Source organism: Thunnus thynnus, chromosome 15 (assembly GCF_963924715.1).
Source record: "Thunnus thynnus chromosome 15, fThuThy2.1, whole genome shotgun sequence".
Lineage (NCBI taxonomy): Eukaryota > Metazoa > Chordata > Actinopteri > Scombriformes > Scombridae > Thunnus > Thunnus thynnus.
In genome coordinates this window covers 10,793,622-10,819,460 of record NC_089531.1, presented here as the reverse complement: position 1 = coordinate 10,819,460, position 25,839 = coordinate 10,793,622, and the positions used below count along the sequence as shown (strand labels likewise).

General features: G+C 38.1%; 3 protein-coding genes across 7 annotated transcripts in view; 2 read left to right on the top strand and 1 right to left on the bottom strand.

Annotated features, from left to right (window-relative positions):
• Positions 1 to 4,572, top strand: part of LOC137198667 (exostosin-1c) — an 88,205-nt gene extending 83,633 nt beyond the window's left edge. For all 4 annotated transcript variants that reach the window (XM_067612544.1, XM_067612543.1, XM_067612540.1 and 1 more), the window contains exons 7-12: positions 475 to 593; positions 722 to 817; positions 1,269 to 1,355; positions 1,464 to 1,624; positions 3,500 to 3,671; positions 3,799 to 4,572. In XM_067612544.1, the coding sequence (XP_067468645.1) occupies positions 475 to 593; positions 722 to 817; positions 1,269 to 1,355; positions 1,464 to 1,624; positions 3,500 to 3,671; positions 3,799 to 3,984 (821 nt within the window). In that variant the 3' untranslated portion in view covers positions 3,985 to 4,572. The remainder of the gene's footprint in view (positions 1 to 474; positions 594 to 721; positions 818 to 1,268; positions 1,356 to 1,463; positions 1,625 to 3,499; positions 3,672 to 3,798) is intronic.
• A 1,005-nt stretch (positions 4,573 to 5,577) lies between these two features.
• On the bottom strand, positions 5,578 to 9,630 carry zgc:114119 (Mediator of RNA polymerase II transcription subunit 30-like). Of its 2 annotated transcripts, none has more exons than XM_067612538.1 (5): positions 9,526 to 9,630; positions 8,805 to 9,047; positions 7,569 to 7,727; positions 7,226 to 7,315; positions 5,578 to 6,571 (listed from the first exon to the last, which is right to left on the bottom strand). In XM_067612538.1, the coding sequence occupies exons 2-5, from the start codon at positions 9,033 to 9,035 to the stop codon at positions 6,476 to 6,478; spliced, it is 576 nt and encodes a 191-aa protein (XP_067468639.1). In that variant the 5' UTR covers positions 9,036 to 9,047; positions 9,526 to 9,630; the 3' UTR covers positions 5,578 to 6,475. The 2 variants fall into 2 exon arrangements, with proteins under 2 accessions (XP_067468639.1, XP_067468638.1); XM_067612537.1 differs by having other exon boundaries at positions 9,454 to 9,622.
• Positions 9,631 to 20,885: 11,255 nt separating this feature from the next.
• LOC137198663 (uncharacterized) lies at positions 20,886 to 25,627 on the top strand. The gene is made up of 2 exons (XM_067612536.1): positions 20,886 to 21,083; positions 23,934 to 25,627. Exons 1-2 carry the CDS (start codon positions 21,018 to 21,020, stop codon positions 24,357 to 24,359), a joined length of 492 nt encoding a protein of 163 aa, XP_067468637.1. The 5' UTR covers positions 20,886 to 21,017; the 3' UTR covers positions 24,360 to 25,627.
• Positions 25,628 to 25,839: the final 212 nt, after the last annotated feature.

The window sequence follows — 25,839 nt, the reverse complement described above, 5'->3', positions numbered from 1 at the left end:
GGTGATAAGATTATTATTATACCGTGGAGACAGACACAAGTAATCAACACTCCTCCAGGCAATCATAATCAAGTGTTTACCAATGTCTGGGTTTGTATTGGTTTTAATTTTGCAATCCTGTTTAAACATGTCTTATAGGTAGATAGATGAAGTTTATTATTGTTTCATCGGTCTATTTAAAGCCACTACATGTAGAACTTTGTGTGGTTGACATCTTTCAAATTAGCATGATGTTTGTTTTTGTGGAAACATGAGACATTGCTGGTGACAATTTGGTGCGGTCGATGTGTTGCCTACAGTGGTTTGAGTTACTGTCTGAGCTGTAAAGTTAAAAAAATCTACACATTGTGGCTTTAAATTGATGTGTTTATAGACCATTTCATATTTTTCTTGTATAAAAGAACACTTTGTAAAAATCCAAAAAGGTACACATGCCCTCTTTACCCTAAAATAATTTTTTGTGACCTTCCTCAGGGGTCATTCCAGGTCAGGAGTTTACTGCTGTCATCCACGCTGTTTCCCCATTGGTCTCTCAGTCTCAGCCAATCATGAAGCTACTTCAGGTGGTCTCCAAGTCAAAGTACTGCTCACAGGTAAGTAAGACAAACTCTGTGATAAGATTACGATTAAATACAATGTAGCCACGAATTGTAATTTTTGTATGTCAGCAACTATTTCTGATCAGTCTAAATCATATATCTGCGTATGTTTGATACTTTAGATCATCATTCTCTGGAACAGTGAGAAGCCGCCACCAAATCGGAGCAAATGGCCACCCATGCCTGTCCCCCTCACTGTGACAGACGGCAGGAGGAAGGTGAAGGCCGATGCCACTCATAACTCACACTTAAGCTCGCTCTGACATCTGAGTGACAGCGTGACAAACTGTCAGTCGCCCAGTCTGTCTATGAATCTCTTTTTTTTTCTGTTTTGGTTTCTGTTTCTCTTTCTCCGGTCTTCTGCTTTGATGTCTATTTTTCTGTCTTTCTCCCTATCCGAGTATATCTGACATGTCCACCGATCCGTGTGGCATTCATTTTCATAAATGTCACTCATTCTCAAAGTTTATTCTCCGTCTCCCTTTCACTGTCCGTCTGTTTTCACCTCCCAAGGCGGAATCTGTAGTGATTCACTCATCTCAGTCGCCCAACATGATTTACTGTAATATGATCATCTCTCACTCATTCTGGTAATCTCTCAAAGTGCACGCCGAACAACGCCTAGCCTGCAGTACCAGAACTAAGATTTACTACTGTGCTTTATCTCAGACCACCAGTCGCTTCCTACCTCACGTTGCCATAGAGACAGAAGCAGTGCTGAGCCTGGACGAGGATACAGTCCTGCTGACCAGTGAGGTGTGTTTACATATAGTAATAAACACAAAGCGATGCTGCACAAATATAAAAGTCAATATTTCTGAAAAGTAGCCACGGAACCAAAGTGTTTCATCTCTGTACTTGTAGGTGAACTTTGCCTTCTTGGTGTGGCGGAGCTTCCCCGAGCGGATCGTGGGCTACCCTCCCAGGAGCCACTTCTGGGATCCCCTGAAGCGCGCCTGGGGCTACACCTCGAAATGGACCAACGACTACTCCATCGTCCTGACTGGAGCTGCCTTCTACCACAGGTACATCAGCACGCCGTAGAAAGCTAAACAGAAAATGCCTTTTATAGAGCTTCATATGCTTGTTTTTGAATATTTTGCCTTGAATATGTTTTCATTGTCTTAAAATAAGTATAAAAAGTCACAAACATGTATGCGTATAATGTGCACACACCTAAATATAGACTTTCATTATGAGATGTTTATTGAGATATTAAAATTTGGACCTGCTGGTGGCACTAGAGGAAAAGTCACATGATAATCAAAGTCATTAATATTCATTCTGTGGGCACCATGAATATCAGCACAAAATTTCAATACAACCAATTGTTGAAATATTTCAGTCTGGATCAAAGTGGTGGACCGACTGAAAGACCGGCATGGCCTTCCCTAGAGCCACACCGCTAGCTTCAACTAAAAACAGGAAATGCCATTTAGAGCTACATATGCTTTGAATACTTTTCCTTTATGTTTTCATTACGAACTTAAAACAAGCACACCTAAATTTAGAAACACACCTACAGAATCAACATAGATTATGTAACTAAGATCAAAACAGATTGCCTGTCAGAGATCTTTGCGGGGCTGTGACAGCAGCAGCAGCAAGAAGCAAGAAGCATAATGGCATGAATCTCAACATGAAAAAGCGATAAGGGACAATCAAACAGAGAGAAATAGCATCACGGATAGTTTTGTGGATGTGTGGATGAGAGAAAAAGAAGAGGAGAGGGTGAATTACACAGGGATTACTTCAAGCACTTGGATTAACTTGAAAAGCCTAAAGTCGATATGTGAAATGGCAGAGGGATGCAAGTTCTTACACAATACAAATGTAATTACTCCACAGACGGGGTTGTTTAAAAGATGTTGAAACCTCGTGACATTTTGAGACGATGTGGTCATTTTTGTCAGCCGTTTCAGTGGAAACACATTTTTCCATGCTAATTTGAGAGCTCACAGCCCATAGGTCAGGGCCAGGCTGATTTGCATTACCTCAAATGCCTCTTTCACCACTGAAACAGAGAAATGACAACATGTAGTCAGTCAATAAAAATCTGCCTCGCTCATTGTGGAATCCCACAAATTAGCCTTTTATACAAAAATAATGTTCCCTAATAGTGAAACGCAGTGACTTCCCAGAATCGGCTGCACAAAAATACATTTGAATCGAATTATATGTGGTTAATTTTAGTTCCCAGCACAAATAAAACATCTGAAGGGAGATTATGTGAGGTGCTAAGTGTAGCAAATGTAATGTGTCAAGTGAATAGAAAGCACGGCACTTAAAACTGAAGAAATAGAGAACATATGCATTGTACCACAGGGATTTAGTTTGTTGTGCACTATAAATATCAAATCCCACTGGTGATGAAATGGTTAACTTGTCCCAGATACATATCATCAACATACATAACACCATCTACTCTTTTCTGTCGATGTCACCATGCCTTCTACCATACAGGTGCTGGTTGCCTGACCTCAAAGTGTGATAAATCTACATTTCTACATTTTCATTTTAGGGGTTTAGATAAATAATTTGATAGAGGAATAATCATTTTAGTCAAGACAAGATGCCAAACATTTTTACTTTTAAGTTTTTATGTGTCATATATGATAGTAAACTGAATATGTTTGGATTTTGGACGGTTGATCAGACAAAACAAGACATTTACGAACTTACCCCAGCCGGCGTTTTTCACTATTTTTCTGACATTTTATAAACAAAGCGATTAATTGAGAAAACAATCAGCAGATTCATCAATAATGAAAATGTTCCCTACAGGATGAATTGGTGACCCCTTCACATTTCATCTAGAATCATCATCGGGCTTTCTTTAGTCTTTTTATACTTCAGTAACATTATACTCTTGTCTGTATGTATTTTCACCTGCCCCACAGGTACTACCATTACCTGTTCTCCCACTACCTGCCCCAGTCATTGCGAACTCTGGTGGATCGCACCTCCAACTGTGAGGACATCCTGATGAACTTCCTGGTCTCTGCTGTAACCCACCTGCCACCAATCAAAGTGGCTCAAAGGAAGCAGTACAAGGAGCTGCCCAGCCCACAGGTACTGTCAGAAAAGCCTTCTCAGTGTAATTTGTCTTTCTCACTTGTGTTTAATGCTGTTGTCTGTGGATGAAAATGTCAGGTCAGGACAGAGATGGTAAATGACAGTGTCCCATTTTACCTCCAAGGGTACAAAGAGCGTCCCCTGGGCCAACCCGGAGCACTTCAACCAACGGCAGGAGTGTGTCAACACCTTCGCCAACTGGTTTGGCTACATGCCTCTGGTCCACTCTCAGTTTCGCCTGGACCCCGTGCTCTTCAAAGATCAAGTGTCAGTGCTCCGCAAGAAGTACAAAGACCTGGAGAGGGCATAACATTGCTGGACAGAGAGACTGGAGAGCATGGAAGTCTGGACTAAGTGGCCTTTTGGACAGACAAATTGAGCGATCAGTGGTGGAAAGTCAAGATGTGATATATAAGGCTGACTGGTATGTAGACAGAGGGACTGACAGACTGAAATACAATCATCAGACAGACCCCGGCGGACTGTTCTGGACTATATACACATATAAATATAAAGAGAACAGGGCCTATAAAGTTTGAAAAGAGCTTCAAATGATTGTCCTACTTCCATGAGTCTGGTAAGACAACGGAGGAGGAAATTTCGGGGCCTTGAAAGAGTCCCTGTGATCGGGCCTCTCACCATGAAAGGACAATCTCCATCGGAAAGCAAAAAAAGGAACGCGCGTGAACACTTCTGATGTCAGTGCTATAGCCGTGACAATGAGAAGGGAATGGCTATCTAATGCCAGAAGCACCCAAGGGACTGGGTATTGGTGCCATACACTCTGGTTGTTAATGTGTTTCTCAGCGCTACTGTGCAGGGACTGTTGCCAAGGAAACAGATCATTTCACATCAAAAAGCTAACTGTAAAATCAATAAAATGATTTATAAATGCAAATTCTGGTATGGTGTTCCATAAAGTCACTTCCTCACTACCCCCCCCCCCCCTACCCCCCTCCCTCCTCAACACATACACACAGACATACCCCGTATTCAAATAAGTCCAGGGCATATATTTTCAGCAACCGGCCACATTCGGATCCCATAACTTCATATGCACCAGAAATACATCAGGGAATAAACTCAATCTGCGCCTGATAAAATGAGCATTTCATCCTTATTACACAGGAGAGAGAAGAGCCTTGTCACACATTTAGGTGGGAAAAGTGAAAAAGTATAAATCATAAGTTGATGTTGAAAGGAGTTGGCAAAAAGAGTTTAAACTGACTAGTGGTCCTGTATACATTACTAAATGTATATTTTAAAGCATTATTTCTACATTTCAGCAAATGCTCTTTCTTGCAGAAAGTGACAGAAGATTGATATCACTTTCCCTCCATCTCCTCGCTCCAATCTTCTCATCCAACTCTCGCAAGAAAGCAACTAAGCGTACTTCTTCAAAATGCAGAACTGTTCTTCTAATACACTTAACTCGGTCCAATTTGCATCAATATCAACTAAACATACTACTATATTATATATTAGCACAACTAAGAGTAGGAATTACCAAGAGCTCAATTTAGACTGTGTCAATTTACAGTAAGTGGCTCATGCAGACTGAGACAGGCACTTTCTCTTATTCAATGGGTACACTGGTGATTTTTGGTGTGCAGCATGCCCTTGCCTATGCAGTTGAAATCTTCGGTTCTTTTTCTTCTAGCATCAATTTGGTGAGAAATTGCAGTAATTGGGCTCATTGATTTTACTGTAAAATTACCGCAATCGACAGCGCTATCCAATAGAATGTACTACAAGTGATTGTGACTGTGCTCGGCTCTGTTGAAAGGTTAAAAAAAAAAACAAAAGAACAGTCTACCAGGACCTCTAAAGAAAGATGAATACAAAGGATGGGGGGTCAGAATATATGCATCATTATGAGGAGGTGGATATGCTTTCAGATTTTGATTTTTTTTTTTTTTTTTTTAAAAAGTTTATTTTGTACAAAACAAAAATGACCCAGTAGGTCTACCATATTGTCCCACAGTTTACAAAAATAAATTCACAGGCAAGCAAGTCTCAACACCCTCAGGGTAAACAGGTGTGTTGTCGGGCACTCAGGAAGCTAATCTCATTAAGCACATGCACACACACACACTTATGTACAAAGCACCTGAGATACATAGCTGCCAAGGGGCTAATTTGAATTCTGAACCCATCGTGCTTTTTACAACTGACAGAGCATAATAAGGGCAACTGCTCCTATTGTAAACACTGTCGTCAGATCAGCTTCTGTGCTTTCTGGTAGAATTACCTGCTATGAAATAAAAGTCTGTCTGGTGTTGAGTCAGCACCTGGGGGCAAAACACCATGAACGTGGTGAAAACTTTGTTTTGTTTTTACCTGAGGCAATACAGGTTTCAACTCATTATTTAAACAGTATGAAAACAATAGTCCGTATCTTCTTTGAATAAACATGGAGGGACAAAATCTTAGTTGTAGAGCACTTGGCAATCGCAAAATGGGTTGTCAGCTGCCTTGTATATAAAAAAAAAACTATTTGTCAGTTGGAGTGTATTAGGTTGACACAAGCTTATCCTTTTTTTTAGCTTTAAATCTTATCCTAGCTCATTAGTAGTTTTCCCCTCAACAATTTCAATATAACAGATAATTAACCACAGACAATCATGTGAGTTTCAGTGATGAAGTGCCAACATACAAAGCAGGTGCAAGTGAGTTGAGGGGTCAGGTCCCATATCCAAAATCCAACAGAAATTCCTTTCTTTCACCTGGTCTTTGCTATTATACAGTCCGTACACCTCTGGAAGAATTCCATGAAAGCGAATGGATCCGGTGAAGATTTATCATTTCCTGAGCGTCAGCATGGCATTGACGTCCCATAGCAGGTTCCTCATTTGATCCATCAGAACCTTCATCTCCTGGTTCTTCTGACGTACCTTCTGCAGACGGGACACAAGACAGATGACTTCCATTAGTCAAACTCATCACAGCAAATACGCCATAGCTTTAGCATTTAACATTCAGGGCAGGAACTAGTGGCTTCCTTTAGGCGATGAATTATTTACTCAATACTTCAGACTCATTTACCCTTATAGCTGCAGGATGAGACTTTAGAGTAGAGAGTAGAAGAGTTTAAGAGTAGAAAAGATGAAGAACTTTTAACAATGGCTGGTTTGCTACTACTGTTGTTGGTAAAGCTTAACAGCCTCAGAAATTTAGATTTTTTTTTCCACTTAGCTGCCTGGTGGTGATATCCTAACCTGCCTAATCCTACTGGAATATTGACTCCAGTGTTTACAAAAACAACACCCTGATTTTTGAAATTTCACTTAAGATGCACACGATGCAGAGTTCCTGCATTTCACCCATAACACCATGAGGTCACTTTGGCCTGTGTCAGCACTGCCACCTAGAGGAACTGAAGGGGACTTTCACAGCAATATATTAGTCTTGCTCTGTTTTTTCCAAACCTATTTAGAATGTGCTCTATCAATACTAATATAATAATAATATAAATAATGTGGCCAACCCCTTTAAAAAACTAATAATTAGCAGTCACTGCTAATTGTCATTTATGACAAAAAGGAACAGACCTCCAGAACTTCTTTTCTCTCCTGGATGACAGCAGGACTGCAGGGCTCCACTCTGACAGAAGCCAGCTCCTCCCCAACATATGGCAGAAGCTGAAGACACAGGACACACTAACAGTTATTTAAGAGTCTTGTCTTCTCCTTGTTTTTATAAATGCACATGACTGTGATAGTGCTAGAAAAGGTTTTAAGAAACGGCAAAGGTTATCCTACATAATTTTGAAAATGCATTCTTAGTCAAGACAAGATGAAAGGACAGAAATATTCCATTTTCCGCTATTAAGTAGTAAAGGGGTTTTTTTCATGAAAATAATATCAAAGCAGAAATTTGGAGCTTATTCCTGACCTCTGCTGGCCCTTCCTGCAGGTCAGAGGTCATCTCCACACAGCGTTCATACAGGAGCCGCAGCTTTCGGAAGAGCAGGGCGAGCTGCCGTAGGTGTTCCTGGAGCTTCCCAAAGCGGTCTTGGTACATCGCCTGGCTCTGAGTCACACCGTTAGGAAGCTAAAGCAAAGATACAGAGAGTCTTCTGTCAGTTTTAGTGTTATTCATTATTATATCACATTAGTTTTTGTTCAGATGGCAGTATAATATGGATACAATAAGACTAGGTTGTCGGCAGAAGATTATTATTCATATAAAGATAGTATATAATCCATGTTTTTTCATGTTTACATTCAATTTATTGTAAAGTCAAAGACTGACATTGTCAGACATTCTCCAAAAAGTTAATTTTGGACCCTGGACACAGATCAGGTGAAGATGGAAGGAGGAGTAAGACAGATGCTGATAAGTATGCCAAGCAGTTACGCTAGAAAGGAAGACGGGGAAAACGCAGCCCGATAGAGGAAATTTGTTAGCTAGAAAAACATCAGCCACTCAGTTAACATTTCCAATGAATCGAAGGAAATAATCACCACATAAAAAACAAAATAAATAACAAATAAAAATAATGTAGCTACAAAGCCACTACAGTAGGGCTGCAACTAACAATTAGTTTTATAATCAATTCATCTTTTGATTATTTTCTCAATTTATCGATTAGTTGTTTAGTTTATAAAACATTAGAAAATGGTGATGTTGATCACTGTTTCCCAAAGCCCAAAATGACTCAAATGTTTTATTTTGTCCTGACCAACAGTCCACAAACCAAGATATTCAGTTTACTGTCAAGAAAACATTTACTTTTGAGAAGCTGGAATCAGAGAATTTGGACGTTTTTGTCTTAAAAAAAGACTCCAAACGATTAGCTGGCAATTAATTTCATAGTTGACAACTAGTTTGCTTACTCAACTAACTGTTGCAGCTCTAAACTGCATCTTAAAACACTGTCATATCAATATGTATCAATAGCTGTCAAGAAAAAAGACAAAGCTTTGCAAATGTACAGTTTATTGCAGGACTGTTGTATTGGATTGCATCAGGTGTAGCTAAAAAAAGCAACTTTGTGTAGTGGGTGTCACAGAATTCAATGTCAATGCCGACACTGACAAATGAATGAATTAAGACAGAGATTGGCAGGAAATTCTCTCCTCATGCAAAACATTTTCTACGGTTTGCTGACAATCTGATGTCCATTACCTGCGTGGCTCGTGTGATCTGGAAGATCTCCATGGTGCGAGTGACGATGTCCTGGACGGTCTCCTGTCCAATCCGACAGAGGAACACGGGGGAGATCTCTCTCAGGGCTCCCTGAGGGGGCATGGGCTGCTGACCTGCTGCTGAGGCAGCACCGGGGGGCAGGTGGGGCTGCTGCTGCTGCTGAGGGGGCATCCCTGCCATCCCTGGCTTCTGAGGTAAGGAAGCTGCCATCGCTACGCTAATCTGAGGATATGTTAATAAGATGAGAGACAGGTAGATAAAGATGATGTGTAGGGCCTAACTGAACATTTAGCTCCATTTATGACATCAGCACTCGTTACTATGGTCACGAAAGTGGCTAATGCACACATTAAACGAAAACGTTAGCTCAATTTCAGAATAATAACATTGCAAACATCTGAATATTTCCCGGAGATGTATTATCTACACAAACTTGTCTTGATAACAGAAACCACAAGAGGAAAACACATATATTGTACCCACTTTAAATATCTAAAGAAATTGAATGAGCTAATCTTGGTGGCTAAGCATGCTAACGTTAGCCTAAACAATAAAGAATCATACTGAGGGAAGATAGTTAGCTGCTAACTAGCTAGCTAGCTAGCGGCGAATGCAGAAAACTGCCTACCGAAATTAACGACCTTCTTTTGGTTGGAGGCTCTTCAAGTATTCTTGCGAAAATAAGATTTTTCTCACTTACTATTTCAAAGGAGTCATAATGATGCCCTTTTCACTAGTCTCAGAAAGCTTAGCACGCTATTGTTTTCATTGCGTCACTTCCTGTCTCAGGAGGACGTATTTACCACCACTAGATGGAGACAGTAGGTGTTGAATACTGACTGCATTTACTATAAACACCAACCTTACTACAGCAATTTTGTCTTATAATCAGTGGTGGGACAAGTATACAGATCCATCACTTACGTGAAAGTAGTAGCCTTCTTTCACAGTGTAAAAATGCAAAGTAAAAATCCATGCATTTAAAAAAAAAAGTAAATGTACTGAAGTACAGTACTGTGCAAAAGTTTATGATTTAGATGTTTAGATTCTTATCCATCACGCAATACCATCAAGGAGGCGTCTGATCAGTCCTATATTTATTCTGCAGCATGACAACAACCCCAAACATACAGCCAGAGTTCATAAAGTGACATCAGTGACAAGTTAAACAGCAGCAAAACTGAAGCTCTCTTTATTTGCACTCCACACCATATTCAGTCATCCACCATACCTCATCTCACCTTTGATGGCCAGGACATCCCCCTTCCTCCTCAGTCACTAATCTGGGTGCTGGGTTTGACCTAACACCCATCTGACTTTTGATGACCATATAAGACATCTATGCAAAACCTCTTTCTACCATCTCTAAAACATATCTAAACTCCGCCCCTCTCTAACCCTGTCAGATGCAGATAAACGTGTCTAGGCCTTTATCTCTTCAAGACTGGACTACTGCAATGCACTCTTCACAGGGATCCCTGGCAGGAGCATCCTTAAGCTCCAGCAAATTCAGAACAGCGCTGCCAGGATCCTGAATAGAGAGCCAAAACACAAATATATAACACCAATTCTGTTTTTATTGCACTGCTCCCTGTTTCCTTCAGGATTGACAGGAACTGATCACACCACAAACCTCCACCCGCACCCTCAGATCTGCCAGCAGCTTGCTCCTCTGGGCTCTGAGGTCCACACCATGGGGGATCAAGCCTTCTGTTCTTCTGCACCACGCTTGTGGAACAGCCTTTTTAAGCATCTGAGGGCAGCACAGATCCCAGACTCTCAAAAAAGGCCTAAAAACCTTCCTATTCAGGAAGGCTTTTTCATCTTAACTCTTATTACTATTTTCTTTATGTTGTGTGTTCTATGTTATTAATACTGCAGCACTTGGAGTTTCACTATGAGTGAAAAGTGCGGTATGAATTAAATGTATTATTTGTTATAATTACAAGAGGAACAAGGAGTCCTGCAACAGACAGTTTGGCCCCCACAGAGCCCTGATGTCAGCATCATGGAGTCAGTCTGGGATTACATGAAGAGAGAGAAGCAACTGAGACACCTAAATCCACAGAAGAACTGTGACAAGTTCTCCAAGATGCAGGAACAACCGACCTGCCAAATACTTTGAAAAACTGTGCACAGGTGTACCGAGGAGAACTGGTGCCGTTTTAAAGGCAAAGCATGGTCACACACCAAATATTGATTTTAATTTAAGTTTCTTCTGTTGACTCAACTTTGTATGAAATTAATTGATAAATAGAAAAAAATATTTTTGCCATTATTTTTGAAAGCACCCTTACTTTACTTTTAGTGCCTAAAACTTAAGCACAGTACTTCAGCAGAATATACTCTGCCAGTGTTTTATTATTACATATTTTACTTAATATTACTGATGCATGAATATGTAAGCAGCATTTTAATGTTGTAGGTGATCAAGGTTTAGCTCATTTTAACATCTTTATACACCTTTTGGCAGTTTAATCTTAATAATATATGTAAATAATTATTCGATTTATTAATAAATAAGATATATATTTTATTAGCTGATCATATGTTTTGTATGTGAAATCTTAGTCTACCACTAGTACAGTAAGTACAGCTGTCATATACATGTAGTGGAGTAAAAGGTACAATGTTTTTTTTGAATGTTATGGAGTGAAAGTATAAAGTAGGAGAAAATGGAAATACTCAGGTAAGTAAGTAAACATTTATTTTTGTTAAAATTAGGGTTACAGAGTACTTTCTAATTACAAAAATACAATAAAAAGTATTTGGATAAATATAAATAAATAAATATAAATAGAACCAATGGGAATATTTCTGTAGAACTAAAACCACTGTCTTACAGAGGAAAATAAGCTAATAAACCAGGCTTTTATACAGTAATAATTGACCTTTTGGTTTCAAATGAAGGTCACATGAGTGAGACTTGTTTACCTGGTAATCCAGCCAACACAATGAAATTCAGCAATGGCAAATGATTTGCCATTCACGGGTTGGCTTGCTTTCTTTATTTGTTAAATCAGGCTGGCTGACTTTATCTGTGGTTTACATAAGATCAAAGGTTGCACTTATTGTTTCAAGGAAGTACATTTTATTTTTCGTGTGATGAGGTTTATAGTTTAAAAGGATACCCTTTGTTGACCTTAACAAATGCAGGTAGTCAGATGACCAAGTGGTAATCACTGTTTGATAAACTAAACAGATAAACTAAAAGGCAAAAAAGGAAAAATAATCTCTCTGTATTAAATAGAAAAGAAAAAAAACAATTGTGCTGTTCTGTAGCCTGCACTAACACTCACTTTCATTTCACTTGAACTGAAAATGAGAGAGAGGATGAAATAGCTGAAACTCAGCTGAGGTTTTGTGACTTGACTTGACTTCCCCTGCTCTGTGTCACTGCAGTCAGTTGTCCACACCCTGTTTTTACTCTGAAACACTGGGATGTTTTTATCCTATCTAGTCAAGTCAAATCAAGTCAATTTTATTTATAGAGCACCAAATCACAACAGAAGTTATCTAAGGGCACTTTTCACATAAAGCAGGTCTAGACCGTATTCTTGGCATTTGACTACAGCAGCAAGGAAATACTCCTCTTTAACGAGAAAAAACTTGAACAGAACCTTGACCGGCTGGATTGAGAGAGAAATAGGAAGGGGTGAGACACAGAGATGCACAGTAGCATGCAATAATAACAATAATAATAATATGACTAATAATAATAGTAGTAGCAATGGATGTCAAGCAGGACCATGGGGGCAGCAGGCGGTCCGCAACCACAGATCCATAGATAACTGCGAGCACAAGACTACAGGGAAGAAGCGAAGTTAGTAACGTGCACTAATGGGACATGAATGCATACAGATGGAGAGGGGGAGGAGGAGAGAGGAGCTCAGTGCATCATGGAAAGTCCCCTGGCAGTCTAGGCCTATATCAGCATAACTAGGGGCTGGTCCAAGGCAAGCCTGAGCCAGCCCTAACTATAAGCTTTATCAAAAAGGAAAGTTTTAAGCCTACTCTTAAACGTTAGTATAGTTGAAGGCTCTGCCTCCCATTCTACTTTTTGAGACTCTAGGAACCACAAGTAGGCCTGCATTCTGTGAGCATGGTGTTCTAGTAGGGTAATAGGATACTATGAGCTCTTTAAGATATGATGGTGCCTTTTACAATTAAGGGCTTTGCAGGTGAGGAAATGGATTTCAAATTCTATTCTGGATTTTACAGGGAGTCAGTGCAGAGAAGTTAATATGGGATGAAAATGATCTGGTATTTATCAGTACATCAGTTGTACAGCTGGATAGTCCGTAGAGACTTGTTAGGACAGCCTGATAATAGGGAATTGCAATAATCCATCCTAAAAGTAACAAATGCGTGGACTGGTTTTTCTGCATCTTTTTGAGACAGGATGTGCCTGATTTTTGCAATGTTACATAGGTGAAAAACCAATATAACATTGCAAAAATCTGGCACATCCCGTCTCAAAAAAGGCTGTCCTTGAAATTTGTTTTATGTGAGAGTTAAAGGACATATTCTGATCAAAGATAACTCTCAGAGACCTTAAGGTGGAGCTGGAGGCCAGGGCAATGCCATCTATAGTTGCTATATATCATTAGATAATGTGTTTCTTAGGTGTTTAGGGCTAATCACAATAACTTCGGTTTTGTCTGAGTTTTAGTAGCAGAAAATTGCAGGTCATCCAGGTCTTTATGTCCTTAAGGCATGCTTGAAGTTTAGTTAACTGGTTGATTTAATCTGGCGTCATTGGAAAATATAACTGTGTATCATCTGCATAACAATGACATTTTATGGAGTGCTTCCTAATAATATTACCTCAGTGAACATACTGTATGAGGTGAATTAAATTCAATTAAATGTTCCAGTCTCTGTAATAGGATGTGATGGTCAATGGCGTCAAATGCAGCACTAGGATTTAACAAGACAAGTACAGAGAGAAATCCTTTGCCTGATGCAATTAGGAGATCATTTGTAACTTTCACCAGTGCTGTCTCTGTGCTATCGTGTACTCTGAATCCTGACTGAAAATCTTTAAACTATTGTTACGTAAAAAGTTAGACAACTGATTGCCAACTGCTTTCTCAAGTATTTTAGAGAAAATCTGAAGGTTAGATATGGGTCTATAGTTAGCTAAAACACCTGGATCAAGAATAAGCTTTTTAAGAAGAGGTTTAATTACAGATACTTTAAAAGACTGTGGCACATAGCCTGTTAATAAAGACATATTGATCATATCTAGTAAAAAATGCTAGGTAAGGGCAAAACTTCCTTAAGCAGCCTAGTTGGGATGGGGTCTCAAAGACAGGTTGATGGTTTAGATGAAAAAATTGTTGAAGTTAGTTCAGGAAGGTCGATAGGAGAAAAACAGTCTAAATTTATATATGAGGTTTTACAGCTGTTTCTAAGGTTCCTGTGTTCGGGGATAAATCAGTGCCTGTTGAGGGCAGGGGGTGATGAATTTTGTCTCTAATAGTTAGAATTTTATCATTAAAGAAGCTCATGAAGTCGTTACTACTGAGAGCTATAGGTATACCTGGAGTTATGACTCTTTTTCAGCCTGGCCAAAGTGCTGAAAAGGAACCTAGGGCTGTTTTATTGTCCTCTATTAATGATGAGTAATAGGCGGCTCTGGCATTACAGAGAGCCTTCCTATATATATGTTTTAAGACTATCTTGCCAGACTAAGCGAGATTCTTCCAGTTTGGTTGTTAGTAAGTTATGAGTTATTGAAGTGTTCATCACTCTTAAGTGTCCTTGGGAAACACTTCCGTTGTCATTTCTGTAATGTGTTGTGTTGTGGTATTTATGCCTTTTGTTAATGTGTATGTTGCAGTATTTGCAGCATGTTTTCTGAATGCTGCACACAATTATCAAATTGATGATGTTTTCTTTTGTTTGTGTTTCGTCTACTTGCATGTGTTTTGTTAAGCTGAAGCATGTTTGCCCTTGTTGGCCAACGTACATTTCTGACCAATAACTAAATTATGGCCTGAACCAAAGGCATAAATGACCCTTTGGGTCATTTGAACCAGGAGACAAAAAAACCTTTAAAGTCCCCAAACAAAGGAAATGAATATTCATCGACAATTCGGCGCAAATATGTTTAAAACACACCTAAAACTCTGCCTGTTTTGACCAATATTATAAATATAAAGTTTTACTGAGCTCAGTTGAGCTGGTCTCCAGAAACTCATGAGCCAATTCTCCTATTAAGACTTTTTTTTCTTTGTTTTCAGACAAATTATGTGCGTATGTTAATTTTTTATTGAAACGAGTTTGGTTGTTTTTATTTTATTTGTAACATTAAGTCTCGTGTTTCCACGAATAGTATTTGCTTTTGAAGTCACATCAACTCTCATGGAGTTTATCCACTACTGAATAAAGATTTGAGTTTAGTCAGATTAAACTTTATTTGGCATTAAACTAAAATTACAAGAAGCCATCAAAAGCCTGAATTCTCAACTCACACTGAAATGTCACCATGAAGAAGATAATGACGTTTAAACTGGATCTCAGCCTGCTTGCTGACAGCAGTATGGCCAAACTGTGAATTAATCCAACAGAGACTCTTTCACAGCAGGCTGAAACAAGGTTTAACCCCTTTTCAGCGATGGTTCAACACCGCTGCACCCACAAAGACCTGCCCACAGCCCACGGTTGATCTGGGCTGTGCTACACACAGCCAACTGCAGTTCAACCAACACAAACACGGACCTGCTGAGACAACACTAACTACAATGAAACTTGTCAACAGTAAGGCATAACATGGCTTTGTGTGGCCTTAGCATTCCCCATTTCAATACCTTAGCCTCAAGTCACACACTTCGAGCCCCTATTTCTAATCAATTTTCTTTATTATTTTATTTTTATCATCATTTAAAGGCCTTATTATTCTTTTTGTTTATTATTGTATGCTTTATCATGTATCCTCAAGATGTTTAGCTATTAATAAATGTCTTCATTTAAGTCATTGTTGTGATTTCATTGAGCACAGCAAACAGAGGTCAATGCTTTGGAAAAAGCTTACAGTTATGAGACTGATTAATCGATCAAATTGAGAATTAAATTCAAGCTTTAATGTTTCATCCAGACATTAAAGGTGCCTTATAGGAGGTAGTGCTCTGATTATATAAGGTTGTATATTAATAAATGCCTAATATTCCTACATCGTTTTCTGATTCCTCTTCTTACTCTATTGTGTCCCCACCCAACATCAGAAAAGTCCCTCCCCCACTGTAGCGCGTCAGCAGCACGTCAGCACCACTATCTATCTCCTTTTGTTAGTGTACTTCACCATTTTCATAATTGTTGTGTGTGTTTACTGTACAACTTCAACTTCAGCTCCATCAGCATCTCAAAGGAAATTTGGTTTGCAGCCAGCCATCAAACACAGAGGTCACAGGAACACAATGATGAAACTGAACAGCAACAATAGTCAACAGAAGTGTGTTGTACTGTATGAATTTTACCATATTTTGACCTGACAGTTGTACTTTATTTATTTTTTTTATTATGGTTTGCATTTAGTAACTAAATGCATTGATAGCATAGATCTTTGAGAGACATATACACATACATAAGATTCTACAGATACAATGCCTTAAAGCACTGATAAGAGCATTATATTGCCGTTCAGAGTGCAATGTCTACCCTTAGCATACTGTATGTTGGAAAAACACAAAAAGAGCAGTTATTATGGTGGATAAAGTTTCAGAAGAAAAATGTGGCATTTATGGTTCTTAGTGAAATCCAGAACTATTGGATTTATGTCCATGAAATTTGGTACAGGCATTCATGTTTCCTAGATGATGAATCTTGGCTTCAATGATCCCCTGACTGTTCCTTTATAGTGCCATTAGCAGGTTAAAGTTTTCACTTATCCAGTGAAATATCTCAACATCTACAAGATGGATTAGCACACAATTTTGTACAGACATTCAAGGTTCCCAGAGGATGAATGCTAATGATTTTATTGATTCCCTGACTTTTCCTCTAGCGCCAGTATGAGGTTGACATTTGTTGTTTTGAGTTAAATGTCTCAACAACTATTGGATGGATTGTCATGAAATTTAGTTGAGGCATTCATGGTACCCAGGGGATGAGTTGTAGTAACTTTGGTGTTCTGCTGACTTTTCATCTAGTGCCATTATCATGTCAAAATTTAAATTTGTCCAATAAGTTTATGACAAAATACCTGCAAAACAAGTGACTTTCCCATCAGCCTCAACTGTACTTTGTGTTCAGTGCTAATTAGCAAATGTGAGCATGCTAATACACTTATCAAAGATGCTGAATGGAAACATCATACCTGCTTAAAATCAGCATGTGAGGGCATTGTGAGCATGTTAGCATTTAGCTCAAAGTGCAGCCTCACTGAGGCACTAGCATGGTAGTAAACTCTTAGTTTAGTTTAGTTTTATACTACAGAATGATAATCAGTAATATGCTCTGTGTTTTGTCTATTTGTGCCCCTCACAAATAGCAAGGTTATGAGTAATATGGCAGGATCTTCCTTCAGTTTACGATTTACTGAGCTTGTCATGTGTCATGAGTAATATGGCAGGATCTTCCTTCAGTTTATGATTTACTGAGCTTGTCATGGTTCCGTGTGCCTCTGTCATCAATTATTTATTGTTGTGTGTCACAATACACTCACAGTTTTTGCTATTTTAAGTTTATATCCACGTGAAACTCTTTCTGAGCATCAAATTAAATGTTTACAAGACCCTTCCTTCTACTTTCATCTTTATGACTGAATTTCATGAACCTACTACAGCATTAAAACACTGCTTGATGCAATCAGTAACTCTCATCAGATAAACCATGTCAAGCAATATAAAGCAGATATTAGAGCAAGACAAAGAAGACCAAATCTTTAATTATTGACCTTCAAGCATTGATTCAGAACCCATCATACAAACAGAAATAGAAAAAACATGATAGTGTCACAAATTAAATATGCAGCTATTGCAGTAGTTTCCAGTAGCACTGATGACTATCTGAAAGAGACATTAAAATGCGCTATACAAGGTCAGTCAAAGGCAGAACAAGCTACCCTGGGAGGCCTGGCTGTGTTCACTTTGACATAAAAGAGAGGTTGAGACAGAATCTTACTCCCTACTGTACTGTGAGAAATACAAGGATTTGAGAGAGTTTTCCTTTGAAAAAATTAATAGTATGTATCCAGAGTTTATTCATCTCTCCGATCCTCAGAAACTGCCCTATCTATGTGGGGAGAAAAGTCAGTGTGCAGTATTAGCTGCAAAATGTTTTAACTGTTGCTATACACCAAGAGAAACAAGCACTGTGTGTTTCTGAGCTATTACAGCTGCCCTTGTTATTCTATCTACTGGATTAATTCCTTCCAGTTATTATGGACAACTTTTCTGTCCTGTCTGATAATGAGTTGAATTTAATCTAGTAGTTATATGATGCCTTTTATTATATTGTATTTAGTATGATATGATTATTGGTATTTGCATATTTTTGTATATTTATTGCTACTCATCTGTCAGTGTTAACAATTTTCTGTACTGCTTTGGCAATATAGGTTTCTGATCTGTCATGCCAATAAAGCTTATTTGAATTTGAATTTGAATTTGAAATATGCAGCACAGTGATAACACAGCTGATAAAGCACCACAAAGGCTTGGCTGTGCTTTCATAGCTACCAGAAAAACCTGTTACAGGAATAAGTGTTTCCCTCTCTGTCCTTCAGGTTGTATGGTGCTGATCATTTGTGTTATGGTTCAATTGTTTTATTTTATATCAGAATTGATTTAAGTTGCTAAAATATTTTAAATAATCATAATGGTGACTTAACCATTACCTTATTGACCCACAAGTAGTCACACATAAATCTGTGGGTTACATTTATGGTTGATAGTATCAGTTTTAACGACCCAACAACTGATGCCACACGGAGTCGTAGTGATAACTGTGTAACTTTGCTTCACGTGGAGACCCTTCCCTCTAAATTTCATAGTCTTCAATAAATTTGATAAAAACAAAAAAAGACAAGGTAGATTGTTTATATTTCCTTTAGAACAGAGAAATCAGAGTTTTATGGGAAGATAAACTGGATCTCAAAAGAAGTTACAACCTCATATATCTCTCGCAAGTGAGACATTGCTATGGTGAAATTAAAAACACCTGTATCCAACTTTATTATTTGAAGTCCAATATTGAAACAAAGTAACATACCAAAATGTTATTGACGTGTGACAGGCTTTTAGATCCTTGCCTTGTTTCGACAAAAGTGATAAGGTTGCACTTTTACCTCAAGCATTTGTGCAAACTTGATATCAAAAACTAAATATCACATTCCTATCTGCTTGCTTCAGTTATTCCAACAACTCCTTCACCTGCTGGTTAGTGTGCAAGGAAAAGTAAGACGTGCCCTTTTCCTGATAGTTTCATCAAAATAATGTTTGCTGCAGTGGAAAAATGTGAAAGTAAGCTAAGTAGAATTCCTGTGTTACTAAAGTATCAATGGTGATCTTTACAGATGGGTTTCTGTGGTCACATTCCATTTTTAGGTGAATCACCTTATCATATCACATCAATTTCCCTTAGTTGACTTTGTTTCCTTGTGTTTCCTTTCAATTCTGAGCTGGTCGAAAGTGAACAGTTAGATATGAAGAGGAAACAGATCAGTTTCCATATGAGATGCACTGCACACGGGCCAACTTTTTATTCTATGGCATAAATAAGGATTACAAGTTCTTTGGTCTTTTTTCAACATATGTTCAATTGTAAATCAAAAATGTAAAGTTACATGTTAGCTTATTAGCATACTACCTTGTACTACATACTACCTTCTTTCTCCTAATTTCAATATGCTAAACACTATAGTTGGATGTTGTAGCTCAAGGATCAACTTGATACTGTTAATAGTAAAATAAACGTAACTGGGAATCAAACCAGTTCGAAACCCATGTTAATGTAACTTAATAGTTGTTGGTTGAGCTCAATTTCTTTGTCTAATTTACAGTCTTAAATTCTGTTAAGTTGACATAATGAGATTTAAATCAGAGATACCTGTTAAGATACATTGTCCAACTTAAAAATTTATTGAAGTTTTTTGCCTTGGAAATGTACGTTTTTTCAACTTTTGAAAACATTTTACAGTATGGCACAAAATAATGTTTTTGAGTTACATAAAAAAAAGTCTGCAGACATGCTAACTTTGAGGCTGTGCAAGGTACAGAGGTGCTTTGGGCTAAATGCTAATAGATCCATGCTAACATTCTCATAATGAATATGCTGATGCAAACATGTTGATAATTAGCAGGTGTAGTGTTTATCACGTTTACCATTGTAGTTCAGTGTATTAGCATGCTAATGTTAGCTAATTAGCACTAAACACAAAGTACAGCTTAGGTTGAAGGGAATTAGTTTTGCAGGTATTTGGTCAAAAACCAAAGTATTGAGCAAACTGTCATTTTCACCTGATGATGGCAGTAGATGAAATATCAGGGAATCATTAAATTTCACCAAAAATCACCAAAATATTCTCTGGGGACGATGTCTGTAAAAAATTTCAAGTCATTCCATCCAATGGTTAAAAGTGGTGGACCAACCGACAGAACCACCCACAGACCAACATTGCCATTTATAGAGCCCCACTGCCAACTTGGCTAAAAACATAGTGTTACACATCTTTTGGGAAATTACCACCACTGAAAAATAAAGCCTCACATCTCTATAAATGCAAATTTGGACAATCTAGTCAAACTGTGATAAAATGTGGTAATATAATATACCTTGTAACATGACACTACTGTATGATGTGGGGCAGGCTTTGGTGTCCAAAACCAAGCAGCATTTCAGCAGTGTGCTTTAAACAAAGTCCTTTAGCAAAGACACTCAGTATGATCTACCTTTTACAAAATACAGTGGAAGACGTTCTATTTGAGTTGAGCAGCACAAGCTTTTCCTTATGCCATATTTTTAATTTACACATCAGTCACTTTTCACTTCTGCACTCTGTTAACATTAATACCTTAGGCCATGTTGGAAATACTCCAGAGTACAGTGCATGATTGTTTTTTTTCTGCGCAGCTCTCCCTGACGACAACACTTATCAGCATCAGTGTTATGGAGAACTGGCAGGTATAAAAGGACAGACAGAAAGGTGGGGACAGCCATAAAGGACCTGGGAAACAGCTGAAGACCAAGATGGAGAAAACAGGGAAGCTTGTCCTCTGTGTCTGCTTGACCTTCATGTTAATTGGCAGTACTAAGGTAAGGGACACTTTGGAGACATGCTGTGAGATAAGTGACTGGTGTTTGTGTCCACATTCAAAGGGCTGTGATGGGCCAGTGATGGCTAAACAGTTCAGCCTCTCTGGTTAGTGGGCACTGGCTGGACAGGTGATTTATCTGGGTTTTCCACACAAGGCACAGCTGCCTTTTGTTTGGTGGTTACAGTCAAATCAGTCAGAGGTAAATTGAACATTTACATTCATCTCAAAGTTGAGGCAAATGCAGGTGAATAGAAAAACTCAAATAGAATTTTTTATTACAACAAGGGGGGCACAATTTATTTTCCGATTTTATTTATTACTCCCAAAACAAATGATTATTTTCCTTCTCTTGAAAATATTTAATCAAGAGTAAAGTAATTAAAACTGCATGAATGAAACTAGTATACTATTACTATCTTTCTTGACTTTGGAAACAGCACAAGTTCCATTTAGTAACTGTCCTGGAGCTTTCAACTGGATCCTCAGACGGAGCTTGCACGGTTTTCACAGAATTACTGATGTTCAAATTTCCATTTTTGTGAGCTTTTTAGGGACTTCTCATCTATGTTGGCTTCGAAGTTGAAATAGTTGATTTTGTGTTTGTTGTTGTGTTTGTAGTTTTGTTGTTGTTTTACCTGTTTGTTTAAGAAGAAAAGTAGAAAAATGTATTAAATTGCAATCTATAGTCAAAATTTCACTAATCTACTTCACATTTCATCTGATATTTTTTCTCTTAATTGGCTGCGACTATTTGCAATGTTATTTCAAATGTTATATATCTGTATAGTAATAACCAGGAAATTATTTATAGCTCATTCACATGGTATACAGTAATTCTGTGAAACTAAATATATCAGACCTACTTTACTTTGTCACTAATCCTTTCTTTTGCTGGGGGCAGTAACTCGGTGTCAGCCACGGGAACACTCCCATTTCCAGATAAACCAGATATGATGACCTATCAGGAAGTGCAGATCTGGATGAGAAGGAAGATGAAATACAACAAAGAGACAGATGCAGATATCGGTAGTCAGGGGACAATTAGCCTATATAAGACACAGAGTGTAGGGCTGACATGTGCTGCTGGCCTCTACCAACCATGGCAATATGCAAACTGCGGTTAATGTCTTCATGCCTCATGTACTCAGGTGGAGCAGCAGGTGCTTGACCTTTGCATGGTGTGGCCACGAATAATTTGTCATTGGGACAGAGACACACTGTACTGCGGTAGGGCTTTATCTGGCATCGACTGGCAGTATGGAAATGTAAAATGACGGTATAAATGAAAGGAGAGAACAGAGAGTGGAAAGAGATTTAAATCAGTACAGACAAAAATATAATTTTTCTGTTAATATCATTAAACCACATTTCTGTCTTAGTTTTTGATACTGTTAATCTCAAGTTACCTTTATTGTTCCTTAAAGGGTCACCTAAATTGCAATTTTCTCACTTACCCCTAGCAGCATTTAGCCATGCAAATAGATATGGTTTTATGTATGGCATTATTAATATTAATTACTAACTTTTTATGGGAAAGATTCAACAGCACCTTCTTTCTTTTTTGGGATGGACCACAACAGCAGGGCCAGCCCTATAACTGTCTGTCTGTTACTGAGTCACTGACTGACTGACTGACTGACTGACAGATGAAGTTACACCATTGGCTGGCCGAAGGCCGCCGAAGCAAAGTATCCCAGAATGTATTTCCAACCAGCAGCGATGGTGGAGATTAAGGTGTTGTAATTTTCACTGTAGGACTGTTAATATGTCACTTTATTAAGTTTTAATATTTTTTCAGGTGATAAAATAACCATTTAGATTCCTAAAATGTGGTCTGTTTATCCAAATAACGCCTATTTGAGAAGAGAGGATCCATGCGCCGTCGCCAGTGTGACTTCCTGTCCATTTCTGCATGTTACATGCATCAAATTTCTTTTCAAAATAAAGCACTTCTGTGTTCCTGGTAAATAAAATAAAAGCAATACAAATACACTTATCAATGCAAATTTCACACACCTGAAGCACACTGTATTGGGGTCAGTTACACTTAGCATTAATGATCAACTTGATAGTTTTAGCATTAAAACTATTTTTTTGCTTGTGAGTAAAACATGTACAGTGTAAGATAGTAACAGTATAAAACATATAAAAAATAGCCTAAATCTTAACTCAACCCTTCTTACAACAGGACCATATTGACCACACCCAAAATCTGGTGCAATGTATTTTAAGTATTTTTAATGTTTAAGTTATGTGTACAACTACTGTATAAACTTAAATAAAAACAAACATCTTAAAAATGCTGCCATGTCCATGTCTGATGGTAACCAGGCGACATCAAATTAAAAGCCCTCTAGCATTTCATACACGGTCAAGCCATATACGAGTCTTGTTAAATGAATCATTTAACAGTCTGGGAAGTATGCTCATTTACTTTCTTTCAGAGAGTGAAATGAGTTTGAAATGTTACTATTTTTTGGCAAACGTCTGGGCACAGTGAGTGTTTGAACAGTCAAGATGTTATCACAGACAGGTTGCCAGGTTAAATATCTCCACCGTCACCCATCTTCAGAGAGCAAAACCTGTGCTCATCGACTGTATTAAGCAAATATAGCTGAACGAGCAGAGACATAAGAGTTTAGATCCCAAATGTTGAGCTATTTCTTTAGGAAACAATGTCCTAGTTGCTCAAGATAAATTACAGACCTCATTGTAAGGTTTTCCAGGGAAGAAGAAATGTAGTCCCTATTAAAGCTGTTGACAGTTAGACCTGTGGATTATCCAGAGAAGACATGTTGCTGTTGAAAGTTTAATGAAATCTTTAAATGTATTTTATTTTCTTTCACAGGGGGTATCTCGTACATCTGAAACAAATATGACAATGACCACCAGCAGTACCAATGAAACTGCTATGAGCCGACCTACAGCGACCACACCAATGCCTCACCTCAGCTCTACTCATGTAACCTCCGACGACCACACCAACAGCACTTCACCCACGAGACCACGCCCTTCATCCCCCACCTCAGCCGTCTCTACGACCTCCACGACCTCCACGACTGTCACCTTCTCATCATGGCAGACCACAGTGTCCAAAGGAACCACCCAAAACCCTGAAGCCACAAACCACACCACTCACCATTCTCCAAACGGGACTGTTGGTGTTAAGCCTACCACAGTTGCAGCAACATCAAAAGGAGGGTCTTCATCTTTGTTCAGGTCCTGCAGTCAACTGCTGGTGCCCATAATCGCCACTCTGATCTATGGTGCATAGGGCTGAAAGTGTTACACCAAGGGACTCCATCTTTTTTTTCCTGTTATATTAAATCCATTAATTATTTTACGTATTTCAAAAAAAAAATTCACAGATTCACTTTTCCTCAGTTGAAATGTTTGATTTTTTGACTCTCAGAGACTTTCTTATTTAATGGCTCATAATGTGACACATTAATGATATTAATGCTATGAAGTGCTTTGTTGGCACTGAGCTCTTCTCCGTCTTAAACCAAGACTGATGTACAAAAAAAAAAAAAAGTAGAAGACCATGATTCAGATGTAAAAACTATATTAAGTCATAAAATAATGACATTGGATAACATTGGATATGGAATTCATCTGAATGTTGTTTGGGCAAATAAAATCCAAATTCAATTGAAATGGGACTCTATTTTAAGTTAAGTGGGAGGAAAATGGTTAATTTGGGGAGTAGGAACTGGGAAATAGTACAGTACTGGATTAATCCTACAATAGCTTCAGTTCTATTAAAACAGATGGAAATGGCAGGTTTGCGACTGCCATCAAATTTGCATTTTGGTTTTGAAATTGAAAAGATGTATCATTAAATTCAAATGGCGTCACATTCAAATTCAGGGTGTTTGTCTAAAACCACCTTTAATGTTTTGTTTTGTTTTTGTTTCCTTACAACATGACAGCGTTGTATTTGAAAGTATCTTTATAATCTTTTCAAGCTGATGGTTTTTAAAGTACATATGGAATATACTGAACATGTCTTATGCTATATAGATTGAATAAGTAAAAAATTGTGTATGATGTAGATGAACTGTGGACCTGGCCAAAAGTCAGGCAGATCTTCTTCGCTAAATAAAGTTTCCGGTCAACTGTCAAGTTACTACTATTCTTGTAGGACTAAATTAATTTTTAGGATTTTAAAACCTATTTAGATGAAACTACATTTCATGTCTATTGTATGTATATTTAAAACAATGTAGGAGAATGGATATGTGACAGAAGTAAGCACTTTAAATTGAGTGAATTATGGGTTTAATGTCCATTTTAATTTTGATTGAGCATTATGGTTTAAATGCAGCAATGTAAATCAAGAGCTGTATGTTTGTAAGTTTATTGTTTTTCCATTTTTAAAATATGTTTAAATCCACTGAATTGAATTCTGATGCAACTTAATTGTCCTCAGAGTAACAAATATTTTGACAATTATATAACAAATATATTTTTACTGTTCAATTTTAGTGAGGAATTGTGCTTTATATTACATTTCATTCAATAAAAAGCCATTGGAGACAATATACTTTATCTTTGAGTATTAACCAGTTAGTTTCTTATTAAAGTACTACAGACAAGCACAGCCATAAAATGATAAAAATAGTTGCAGTAAAGCTGAACAAAGACAGCAAAGACAAGGTATCTTAAATCCATATCAGGGTTGATTTCACTGGGCTGAGTGTGAGGTTTTGCATTTGTGGTCCATAGCCGGGGTGGAGACTGCAGCTGGGCTT

Coding starts and splice junctions, on each gene's coding strand:
- zgc:114119 (XM_067612538.1), bottom strand. CDS start 9,035: ATGGCAGCTTCCTTACCTCAGAAGCCAGGGATGGCAGGGATGCCCCCT. Junction 7,316..7,568: donor TGCAGGAAGGGCCAGCAGAG/GTCAGGAATAAG, acceptor CTGTGTCTTCAG/CTTCTGCCATATGTTGGGGA. Junction 6,572..7,225: donor AGAGAAAAGAAGTTCTGGAG/GTCTGTTCCTTT, acceptor TCCCGTCTGCAG/AAGGTACGTCAGAAGAACCA.
- LOC137198663 (XM_067612536.1), top strand. CDS start 21,018: ATGGAGAAAACAGGGAAGCTTGTCCTCTGTGTCTGCTTGACCTTCATG. Junction 21,084..23,933: donor TGTTAATTGGCAGTACTAAG/GTAAGGGACACT, acceptor TTTCTTTCACAG/GGGGTATCTCGTACATCTGA.